The 12018-nt window shown below is 41.5% G+C and overlaps 1 protein-coding gene across 2 annotated transcripts in view; it reads right to left on the reverse strand.

Annotated features, from left to right (window-relative positions):
- The window catches only part of LOC108232928 (kinesin-1 heavy chain), a 19040-nt gene extending 7703 nt beyond the window's left edge, over window positions 1–11337 (reverse strand). For both annotated transcript variants that reach the window (XM_017411069.3, XM_017411068.3), the window contains exons 1-15: window positions 10964–11337; window positions 5990–6077; window positions 5788–5861; window positions 5585–5689; window positions 5126–5174; window positions 4715–4770; window positions 4522–4609; window positions 4313–4437; window positions 4083–4187; window positions 2908–3053; window positions 2158–2306; window positions 1886–2073; window positions 1136–1204; window positions 728–934; window positions 36–179 (exon numbers count right to left, since the gene is read on the reverse strand). In XM_017411069.3, the coding sequence (XP_017266558.1) occupies window positions 36–179; window positions 728–934; window positions 1136–1204; window positions 1886–2073; window positions 2158–2306; window positions 2908–3053; window positions 4083–4187; window positions 4313–4437; window positions 4522–4609; window positions 4715–4770; window positions 5126–5174; window positions 5585–5689; window positions 5788–5861; window positions 5990–6077; window positions 10964–11089 (1719 nt within the window). In that variant the 5' untranslated portion in view covers window positions 11090–11337. The remainder of the gene's footprint in view (window positions 1–35; window positions 180–727; window positions 935–1135; window positions 1205–1885; window positions 2074–2157; window positions 2307–2907; window positions 3054–4082; window positions 4188–4312; window positions 4438–4521; window positions 4610–4714; window positions 4771–5125; window positions 5175–5584; window positions 5690–5787; window positions 5862–5989; window positions 6078–10963) is intronic.
- Between the last annotated feature and the right edge of the window lie 681 nt (window positions 11338–12018).

The following is a 12018-nucleotide window of genomic DNA, read 5'->3' on the forward strand; positions in this document are numbered from 1 at the left end:
GGGGGGGGTCCTCGATGTAGAAACCATTCCTGTACCTTAATATCATTGCTGCCCACTGCGATGCCAATCTCAGCCAAGTCTTTCAGCAGCGACGACATCATCTCAGTCACCCTCTTCTTCTGGTGGTTGGACATTTCCTTCAACTTCTGGAGCTCAGAGTCCAGAGACGATAAGATGGACTGAAAAAAAAAAAGAAAAAGAAGATTTTAACGACATAACAAGGCTTTATGACACCACAGCTATTTTAATAAAGGACACAGAGGGGAAGAAAGCACTAAATGTTCTTGCAGGGGTAATATGTGCCATCAGAAGCTGAGAATGATGAAAAACCGAAGAGCCACGCCCAGTTAAAGCTTCACCTTCCTGTATGACGCCAGCTTCTCGTGACGACAATAAATCCTGTCACCTGACACTTAATAACCTCAACAGCCACAATCTTGTGAATTTATTGCTTTCTGACTCCACCGTTGCGTCACCTCGTGAGGGCCATTAAAACGACTTCGGGCACGGGAATGATGATACGTTGGCACAAATGTTCGTCTACACCTCACAGCGATTTTAAAAAAATGTGTTTTACAAAATATGCAGCAGCAATTATTGTTCATGTTTGACTCGATGGAAGTCTGGAGTTCTTTTTATCCCTGCAGGACGGTCTTGTTTAAATGTCAGATGGCATCTATGTACTTTTGTTGTGTTTAGGCATGCTGCTGTTTGCCCCCCAGCTTACCGATTTTTGGCTAAGCTCTTCACTGATGGACTCAAACTCCTTGGTCTTATCCTCCACCTCCTGGCTCTTCTGGTCGTAGTTGACGGCCAGCTCCTCCAGGGCCTGCAGCACCTCCTTCACCTCCTCTTTGGAGGCCTCGTTCTCTGCCTGAAGGCGGTTCAGCTCAACCTGAAGGTTCTCGTGATCCCGCCGGGAGGAAGCTAGGAGCTGAACGAGTGGAGATGCTTTAATTAAGTTCATGCAGACATGTTTGATTAAACTCATCAGCGCTGACGCAGTTATTAAGTGTTGCAGAGTCAGAATCATCAAAGCAGTACTGTACGTACAGTAGCAGCTTTGTGTGTTTTCTCATATCGATAAAACTCAGTCTGGTGCCTCTCCACCACCTGTCAGAGCTTCAGGACTCACCTCCTCCTGGTCGAGCATCTGCTGCTTCAGCTTCTCCACCAGCTGGCTCTGCTGGTTGATTTCATCATCCTAAAACAAAAAAAAGACATTCAATAACATTACTCTTCATTCAAGGCATCACTGTAAGTATTCAGTACTCAGCAATAAACTGCTGGACTTAAAAAAGGGGATTTTCAAATTAAAACGTGTCTCAAGAGAAAGCATTCTTTAAGCATCACTGGAGACTTTTTAGACTTACCACTTTTTTAACATTTTGGCTGAAGATGCATAGATCAGTAGGATCACATCATTTCTCTATTTTCATTTTAAGGATAAAAAAGGGAACCATCCAATAATTCACTCAGAAGCTTGAGAAGGTAAATGAAAGTCTAAATATGTAGGGTTCATTTATTGTTGAACTTAGGTTTCAATCTACATCAGTCCAACTCTCAACCAAAAAAAGATTTAAGGTATTTAACAAAAAGTAGACAAGCTTGGATGCAGTCCTATAAAAACTAACAGTGTGGGCGTCAGATATGAAGCCGGACTAAAGCTTTAAGATAGTTTAAGCTTAAAAAAACCTAAATAAGCAACTTCATCACAAAGAGAATGCAGCGTAACAAAAGAGAGGACTTGGAAGAACAGCTGTAGTGGATGATCTTAAGGTTTAATATTTTAACACAGAAAAGACAAGAACACACTTGATTTAAAGCCCCGCTGCAGAGTTTTGTATGTTTTTGTTACCATTTCCTGCTTTGTGCTCTTGCCTACCTTATCATCCATCTGTTTGTAAAGCTTGGCCAGCTCAGCCTCACACTTGTCCTTCTCCACGTCCGTCAGCCGAACGCCGGGGACGTTGGGCGTCGGGGCCGGCTTGTCATTGAGGATGTTGTCCAGCGCCAACACCTCGGCGTTGGCTTTCTCCTTGTCAAACTGCTCCTCCACCGGCACACTCTCGCCTGAAACAGGACAGGGAAAAAAAAACACGGTCAGCAGGTGGGGTTGTATTAAAATTAGCCTGTTTATAATCCGTTCTGCTTCACCATTTCTCCAGCGATTGAGCTCATTCTCCAGCCAGTTGATGGTGTTCCTCAGAGTCTTATTCTTCTCCTTCTCCCTCTCGTACTTCTGCTTCCACTGCTCCGCCGTCAGCTCGATATTCACCGTCACCGTGTTCTTGATGGTCTTTGCTCTGGAAGTCAAATAAAACAAATCAACTGCTGGAAATTGTATCCAACTAATCTACCGCCTTCGAACCTCTAGTTTTTAAAAGGTGTGTTATTTTATTTCAATCTTTTCCAGTTCACAAAGTGTGAACGCCGAGTAAGAAACGACTTTGCTGAAGCCGAGCTGTTAAAGCTAAACTAAGCAGAACATCAGCTAAAAGCTAAAAGCAGCAAAAGCCTAGGTAAAAACAAAAACAGAGAAAGTAAGAAGAGGCAGACTTTAAGGAGAACGATGTTTGTGAGGGAACTGAAGAGATCTCAGTGTGTTTCTAGGGGGAAATTATTTATAAATAAGGGTAACCATTAGGTGTACCTTTTAAAGGTTTTAGTGCAACTTATAAAGCATAAAAGTTTAAAAAGTCATGGCACACATCCCCAGAATGAGCTGAACATTTTGATATATGAACAGCTAAAATAGCACAAAGTCTGCAGAAGTAGATTGCAAAAAATGTGCTTATAAACTTGCACCTCAGACTTATAAAAGTGTTACATTTTATAACGTATGCCGTTCATGACTGTGTGACTAAAGCCACGTAGTAGCTGTTGTCCTCCGTTTGGCCTACTAACCTTTGTCCAAACATCAGGGTGGATTTGGTTTCGGCCTCATTGAAGGAGGAAGGCGAGCAGCAGATAACAATGGTTGTTCGACAGTTTCCACCCAGTGAGTCCTGAAGGATACGGGTCATCTTGCTGTCTCTGTAGGGGATGTAGGCCTGGAAGTGCACAACGCACAAACATATACATAATTTAATAGTTTGCACTGAGGTAAAATACTCCCAAAGTCATCAGACATTTTCTACTGACTAACGGACAGCTTTTAACGTAGAAATAATGTGAGCGCTGACAGTGATCATCAAGTAATCAAATGGCAGAAACCAAAGTTAAAAGGAACAAAAACTAACATGTCTGGGACTTTAATACTGAGACGTTTGAATCTAAAATGTTCCTGCTGCTCTGAAACCAAAGAAAAGGCCTTTTGGTTTCACCAGAACTGAACAAACAGACGGTAGCAGCTTATGTTACAGTTCTCTCAGCTTTGGTAAAACTAGCTCCCAATTAAAATATAACTTGATATATGATTAGTATCAGCGCAGCTAAGCTGCCATCCTTCTTCACAAACTATTATGCTCCGAGGGTAGTGAAGCATCTCTGGACAATAGTTAATTTGTTTCCAAGCATCATAAATATATCAGCAGCTGTCTGCCGCAGGTTGTTTACAGAGCGAATGAGCCGTACAACAAACCTACACTTGATCAAAGTGAAAAGGGTGAAATTAGAACGAAAAGCTGGAGAAAGGCATTGCTCGGAGGAGAGGCTTTATCTGCGGAAAGTTCTCTCTGCAACACAAAAGACCTGTAGATGTCTTAAAATGGAGCTTCAGCACAAAGAAAACAGAAAAAGATGGTGGTTTTTATCATGTAGACACAAGCTCCAGGCTCTGCAGCTGCTGAACACTGGCTCCTTCTTTCTCTTCTATCCATGGCAGTGTGTCGTTTTAAGACTACAACTAAAAACTAAAATAATCCCTCCCAAGGCTAGAAGAGATTAAGCACTTATTGTGGTAATTAGCTAGACGAATATGCCTAAAACACATTTAGGTTTATTAGGTTATGCAGCAACAGCTAAAGCTTTACAGACTGTGTCGCATCATTCTGAGCTTAAACTCGATGAGAAAACATTTATAAGTATCTCTACAAAGCAGCGAGAAAGCAAAGAACTGGCTGTGAAGTAGGGCTACTGACCGATCCTTCAGCCAGCGCAGAGATGACGTTTCCCAGAGATGACAGAGACTTGTTGATGTTCTTGGCTTCATCCAGCACGGCTCCTTCTGCGCCAGTTTTACTGACCTGCACATCACAGAGGTTCAGTCAGAAACCTTCCTGATTCCGTCATAAACAAGAAGCAGTCGACACTGAAAGAGTCTCAAATGATCTGTAAGAGTGTAACCAATGACTGGTTTGTTTTAGTTCACCTTTTCACTACCAGCGAGATCCACCAGGTAGAGTTTTCCGCTGAGCTTCTGCTCCGTCTGAGTGTTCTCCTGTTTAACGTTGATCTGGAAGATGCTGTGACTCCTGGAGCTGTGCTCGTTCATGTCTGCAGGAGGGAAGACACTCGGTCAAACACCTTAAACATAAATAAATAAATAAATCTGAACGCAGACTCTATTCAGGATCTTACTTGTGACCGCTACATGTCTGTTAGATTTGCCCTCATCGATCGTGTCCATGACTTCATCTGGGCTGCAGACAAACCTCTCAGTGCAGCCCTTAAAAAGCAAAAAAAATAAAAACCAGCAGGTGAGACATGCTTGTTGAGCTCCGGTAACAGGTTTTACCAGATTTTTGACAAGTGACAGTTGAAGAGCTCTCACCTTGACATAGGGTACTCTGTTTTTGTCTTCATGCACTGATAAATTGGTCTTAGACACTAGAAATATAGAATAAAAGCGTCAGAGAAACTTCCAAGCATGAAAAAAACAAGACGAGATGCACCACGGAAATTTTAATGGAGTAAAGGAATGTAGAAAATATGTAATTAATGACACTAAAATCCCAGCTGAGTGTCAACAATGAATAAAGCAACAACTTTTAAATATAAAATCATTTTTTTATGTTTGTGTCTGTTGTTGTATATTATTGCTTAACGGCCCGCCTCCTAATGTTCACGACACAACCGCTCATCAATTTTCTCAGCTCGTACAGTCACATCTGCCGCCACAGTTCGGTACGATTATGGGAAAAATGAGAGATTCTGCGTTCGCTCCACGCGCTCAGTCACTTACCATCCAACAGATCTCGGATTTTGTCTAAGTAGATTTCAAAATATGACACCTGTGAACAAAGAAGGAACAGCCTCATTAATTAGCAACCCAGCAGAGAATCCAAACAATGATTTAATAGACGTTTTGTTTACAGTCGATAAAACTTGAATTTAAAAATAGGCACGCAAACTCAAAATCCAAACTAATCCAGATGAGGAAAGGCCAACATAATGATACTAATGTGTCAAAGAGATACAAAAAGGTCTTTTGCATTGGTTTCTACATTTATTCAGGACATTTTAGCGAGCTGAGAGATAAAGGCAGAACTTTATAAAACAGGAAACATGATTCAGCAGCCTTCTCTTCCACTTGTTGTTTTGCACACTGTTAAATATACTTCATCATATAACCGAGGTTAAAAATTTTGTTTCCCAGCTGCTGGTGCAGCAGTAAAACAACGACCCCCCCCGTCCTGCTTACTTTGATATGAAACTCCAGGTTTTCATCCATGGCATAGATGTAGTTGAATATATCTTGCACTATCCTGGGGATGATGCCCATTGAATCTGTGTCATGGAGATTCCCCTGCAAACAAACGGTATAATTATAAAGCCAGAAGATCATCCAAAGACAACACCCTATAATCAATAATAGGTTTGTTCTTAGAGGTCTCAGGCTCTTACCTCCATGGTGTGTGTTTTGCCAGATGACGTCTGCCCATAAGCAAAAATTGTTCCATTGTAGCCCTCGAGAACATCTATTAGACATCATACAGATATCAGAGAAACATTGAGTCAAAACACTAAATAATAAAACTGGGCTTCCTCCATTAGATGTAAGAAAGAAGTAATAAAGATCAATACACTGTTTAAAGTGGTACGTCACCTTTGACAATCTTTTGGGCACAAGCGTTGTAGACCTGTTCTTGTGAAGTGCTCGACTGAAAGACTCTGTCAAACATGTACGGTTTACCCTGAAATAAAAAGATGATATACGTTTTAGGCAATTTGTCAACAGATCTGTGATTATTGCTTTCTTTAACAAAATGACAGCAGGACTGAATTCAATACAGAATCTAATCAGTTTCACAGGAGGAAGGGAAAAACCGACAGACTAAATTATAAATGTTGCATTTCTGTTGATTTAGCTATTCATAAAAACGACTATACTGTGAGCTGTGAAAACCAATACGTATCTTGGATTAAAAACAAGGTACATGGCCACACACCTACCACACATTTTACCCATTAAGACAGACATGTTATCTTGAATCCTATCATTTTATGTAGAATTGAGAATTTTGCCTGTGTAACCAACATAAATGAGCTTAGATCTGGTCCATTAAAAGTTACACTACATGTAGGAGCAATGTTGACTAATGTTAAAAGCTGACTTAAACCAGAACAAAGTGAACAACATATACACTTAAGTTATTAAGTTAATTTTAAGGTTGTCCAAAATACCAGCAACATTCAGGAACGGGTAGATGGGCTATCGGGAAATGATAGCAACACTGTACAGTGACTTAACGAAACAAAAAACAATTAAAAAGGTATAATCACCTTATTTAGGAGGAAATGGGGGTATAAAGAAGCACTGACATGCAATAAGCAACCCCAGACTTACAAGAACAACCCAACCTGTTATAGTTCTCATGTTTTATCATTTTTCAGGCCGAATGCAGCTCAGCACACAGCATCTAAAGTAAACTTAGCTGGATCCTGAGCTTTTAGTATCAATTTAGGAGCCAATCTCCTTGAGTCAATCAGAGCCGAGCTGACTGTGGCATCCTGTGGGCTAGTCAAAACTTCAAAGCACAATTCCAGGGAGATAGCGATCAATAGCTGCATTTAAGATGGAAAGCGCAGGCCAATAAATCTGATGTTACAAGCAAATCTGAGGTTCATTTGAGATGGCAAGCTGTGTTTGGAGGTTTTCGGTCCCAGTTGACTCATCTCTTCTCCGTGGGTGGGGCTCGAGCAGTGCGTATGAAAAGAGGGGGAAAAAAAACCTAAGGTATGTCTGCAAAACAGGAATAGTTTATGTACAGTTTGGTGTTAACATCTACAAAGGCAGCCAACCCGAGAATGCTGACAAGCAGCTTTGAAGACGCCGCTGATTAGTGCTCATTGGTTTGGGAATGATAATAATAAGGAAGATCTTCATTCAAGGTGAAAAAAAACATATTTGTCACAGCCTGACATAAGAAATACGCCATGCAGAAATCTCCTGAAACTGAACAGCGGCTCATAATCTCTCCTAACAAACTGTTACACCTGAAGAACAGCTCTTTCTATTTGAACCAGCAGCTTCTTAAGACGTCTGTTGTTCACTCCAGACAGCCACATCCTGGCAATTAACCTTGTCCAGAACAAGGGGACCAAGCTGGTATCTGTACTGCCAGAGACTGCGAGCTAACAATAGACACTTTTAAGTCCTCATTGTTGCTGCCTGATACTGGCCTCGTTACTTACACTTGCTTTCTAATTGGATTACTGTCTGAAATTGCAATTACAGAGAAACGTATTGTCGACCCGTTTATAAGTGCTTTGTCACGCTGGTCTTCTCTTGATGGCTTTATTATGATATTGCTCCAATAAGCTCTCTGTAAGGGACAGTAAGACAGTCACCGTTCAAGGTTATTCTAAACATTCTCATAATTCTTGTTGAAGCATGAAATCAAACAGGTTTTATGTTGCTGTGAGCCCATAATTTATCATTTCTGTATTTTGAAGCCTTTGTTTTTGCTGCTTGGTATTCATAATGCAGAAAAAAAGTTGGATTTAGTGGCTACATGTTACTTGTAAGCATGTTTGTATGTTAAACGGTTACCGATCTCTGTAATCTTTTCATTCGTGTTACCTCTCAAGCACTTCCACAACTACACCGCCTAAAAATAGCCCAGTTCTGTTTTTGAAGGGTTTTCCTGAGTTACCGAAGGAAAATAGAAAACCTGACAACGAAACATGGAACTAAAAACTAATTTTTCTTAGGTGTACAAGCGATGGGAGAAGCAGCAACTGCATGAATAATTCACCTGCACACACACGATTCACTGGCAAAGTTAGCTTGGCAAATCAAGATTGTTACACCACCACCCATATGACTTAATCTTGAAATTTCATCTTGCTCCCTTTCTGCCAAAAGACCGGAAGGATCTCGAACTGAGCTGTGGCTGAGTAACAGTGTCCTGCACAATGATTCATGCAGATATGAGCGATGTCTGGAGAATATACGGCCCCCAAACTGAAAATCAAAACACCACAAGTATGATCTAAACTATGACTGCTTCTTGAAGACACCATCTCACTGGGCTGCGACTGTTGGTTACAAATTGGTGCAAAGGAGTCTCCAAAACGTCCTGACATGTTGACGGGGGTTCGCAATTTCCTCACTTCAGTCGCTTGATCTTTGAACTTGTTCAAAACAGCTGTGCAACAAATTTTCTCTCAAAATAGCCGGAGTCGTCGTGGTTGCCTCAAACCCGTTTAATTAAACTCTAGAGCTGTATTTAGACACCTGCATGAGGCTCTGCTGCGACAGAAAACATTCAAGGCTGCAGCCCCAAATGTCTTGATAATAAATAATAATTATTTTTTAAAAAAAAAGGCTATCTCGATTTCAAAACAGCACTCCAGTACATTAAATCATAAAGGTGGGTGCGGCTGCTAAGATAGACACAAAGCGAGCTGAAGTGAGTACGATGTGGGCGGAGGTGTGCCTGGCATACAATACAGTTTTCTAAGTCGTGCTCACAAGCATAGGATGTTTGTTTTTTCAAAAACAGACCACTCAAAACAAGGCCACGTGGCTCGCTGGTCTCAATTTCTTGAAATTCAGTCAGACTACTATGGAAAATTTGCCCATTTTCTCACGATTTTGAGTTGGAGCCCAGTGAGATAACATCTTAACAGGAAGTGTAGTCAGGTCCACTGGCTGAGGGACGAAACACTGATGCTGAGGCTTCGGTTTCAGGACAAAGTCCACACCCTATATTCTCTCAAAATGGATAAAAATAAGCTACGTGAGTAGGTCACCTTTGCTAAGAGCATCACCAAAACAAAAAGACATAATAATTACCCTCCCCACCCAGAGAGATTGCCCAGCGCCCAGCCAACGGCCTCCTCTGATTGGCTGAACAGCTGGTAACCAGGAGAGACAACAAAGGGGATTACCCAGGAGGCCGAGGGTAATGCTGCTGCTACCTGTGGGCACTGTAAGTGCTACGCTTCTCAAAGCAGATGCAACATGAGAGACTACTCACTGCTGGCTTGCAACACTTAGTGTCTCTCACAACATGCGCTGGCATTTTGGCATGACTGGCACTCTGAACTGGGCAGGGCCACGTCACGCCTTAGTGGGACAGAGGCTACAGTTGCTATTAGCTAAAAGCAAAAAGAAAATGTCAGTAAAGATGATAAAAAAAATACAAGTGTTCTTTGTTCTGTACTCAAAAGAGTAGCCATGCTGTAATCGACACTCAGCACCTAAAGCAGAAGGTCAACCACAAGTGGAGGATTAATATTCACTCAGTCATAACTGGCAAACTCATGAATGGATTTAAAGACCAACTTTCTATTACCCTGTAAACTCTTTAAACAGCATTTGCATGAGAGAGTATATTACAAAGATGCCAAAGTCCACAGAGACGATGATAGTTTGTGGCTTTGACAAACTAATATTTAACTATGTTAAATATATAGCTGTAGCCAAAGTTGCCATGTAAAAGCTCAAGAAATATAAACATGATGATGATTGTGTGCTTTTACCCACCTTCTTTAAAAGAGGCAGGCGATATAGGAAGTTGACAATTCAACACAAATACGGTTTTGTTTTGTTTTTAAATGAAAAACATGGGTCTGAGATGATAAAGCGTTAGTTTCAAACAGACCTAAAGGCAAATGTTTTGTTGATACAATCAAGTGCCAACATCAAGACACTGCAAGGCATTTCTTATTTTATTTTTCCTCTTGGTGGAAACTGTGCCAATGCTTTTTATGCTTATCAAGCTCAAGAGGGGTCTGTATCACCAGAGAGCTAATTACAGTGTTGACAGCAAACTTTTAAATGGCTCCAAAATGAACATTATCATGGAAACAGGCTTTTATTTCCTGTAAAACCTAGATAATTTTTTGCATCAAAGGGTCCAACCCCTGTAAAAAACTTGACTTTTACTTATATCAGTGTGTTTGCCTTTACCCTGAAGACGGGATCTTTTAAACATATACCTTATCCCTTACAACATTCAACAGGGTTTACAGAAGGGCTTGTTGCATGACCAGTTAGCTCATGTTAGCTTTAATTGAGCTACAGCTAGCTAGCCGCACCGGCTAATCTGTAATAAACCAGCTGGCCTAGCCTGTTAGCCATGAGTTAGCCACTACCAAACCACAGCTGCTGATGTTAAATCACACTAATCATAAGTGACAGATTTAGTTACAGATGTGTGCCTTCTTAATACCCGATGTCATAATAATAACAATGATAATGCGGCGAGTTTGCGTGCAGGAAACGGGATGCTAATCCTGTCGATACTTCAACCTGTGCCAGCCTTTGTTGAATGACAGCTCGCTAAGTCATGACAAGGCAACTGCGAGTTTCCCTACCAAGAAATGTAAAATTAACTCAATTAACCGTTTACTTTCGGGCTGAAACTAGCACGGCTGAAGGTGAGACGGGTGAAACACTTGCTGGCACCAGAAGTTGGTGGCAGGGGAACGACGCAGCGGTGAACAGGTCAGCCCCGGCTAACAAGCTAAGCTGCTAACCGCTTTGGCTAACGGGACAATCAGAAATGGCGTACCGTGAAGCGCTTTGGCTAATAAGGCGGCCTCAGCAAGTCAAGTCAAATTTGCTCACCCCAATAATTACGGTGTCCTCCCCTTGAAACTTGGGAATGTATCTGTCGCCTCTGGTCACCTCGGAGCTGTTCAGGGGCCTGAAACGGCACATCACTTTGATGGTGCACTCCGCCGGGTCGGCCATCTTCCACGGTTACCGAATGGAAATTCACCGATAAAAAACAAACTAAAGTAGATCCTGGATCCCAGGGGCGACGGACTGGCAGGCCGAACCCCTCTCTGTTCCAATTTCAAGTTCGGGAAAAGGGGGGTAATAATCAGTCGGGCATTCAGCAACAATTAAAAAGGGGGAAAAAAGTCCTTGTTTTCCTCTCAATCACTTCCCCCTCCGGTTAGGAAGCCATGATGCCGGCGGTCCGCCTCAGCCCTCCTGCTGCCGTGGATGTGGATCACGATGACGTCACCGGGAACAAAAAAACAAAAAGCAGCATCTAAAACTAACAATTCAAACACTATTTACACACATTTACACCGTCAGGGTGAATACTGACTAGTTCAATGAGCAACTCTGGCTGTTTTCTTGTTGTATTTCTGGTGTCCACTTTCAAATTAATTCTGCCAGAGGAGGAAATAATGGGAGAAATGTCTACAGTGACAGCTCTGTTTTTTCTCTCCAATTAGAGGTTTTAATTAATCACTCAGACAATGAGGACAATACTGTCCAAAGCTATCAGTGCTGATAGTCAAGTAAAGCTTGTATTAATTTAAATACATTTCTGTTTTCTGAGTGGAAGCCTCAGTTTGATGTAGTTAACCCTCCTGCAGCTAAAATGACCTGCTTTTAGTTACATAGCTCAGTATATCAAGTATGAAATTAGCAATAAAAAGCTGTATTTTGTGCCTTTAAGTAGCAGTTTTATCAGTGTTATCTCAGTTTGCATCCAATCAGTTATCAATATGTGCATTCATGACTCTGAACTTACAGTGAATGTTCTGATTTTTATTTTATTTTTTATTTTATGACTGCAGCTAAGGGCTTGTCTTCAAGTTGGAAGGTTGAACATTTAGAGCCTGAAACAGGTTTTCAGACCCGAGAAATGACATGCAAGACGT

This window comes from Kryptolebias marmoratus, linkage group LG20 (assembly GCF_001649575.2).
Source record: "Kryptolebias marmoratus isolate JLee-2015 linkage group LG20, ASM164957v2, whole genome shotgun sequence".
NCBI lineage: Eukaryota > Metazoa > Chordata > Actinopteri > Cyprinodontiformes > Rivulidae > Kryptolebias > Kryptolebias marmoratus.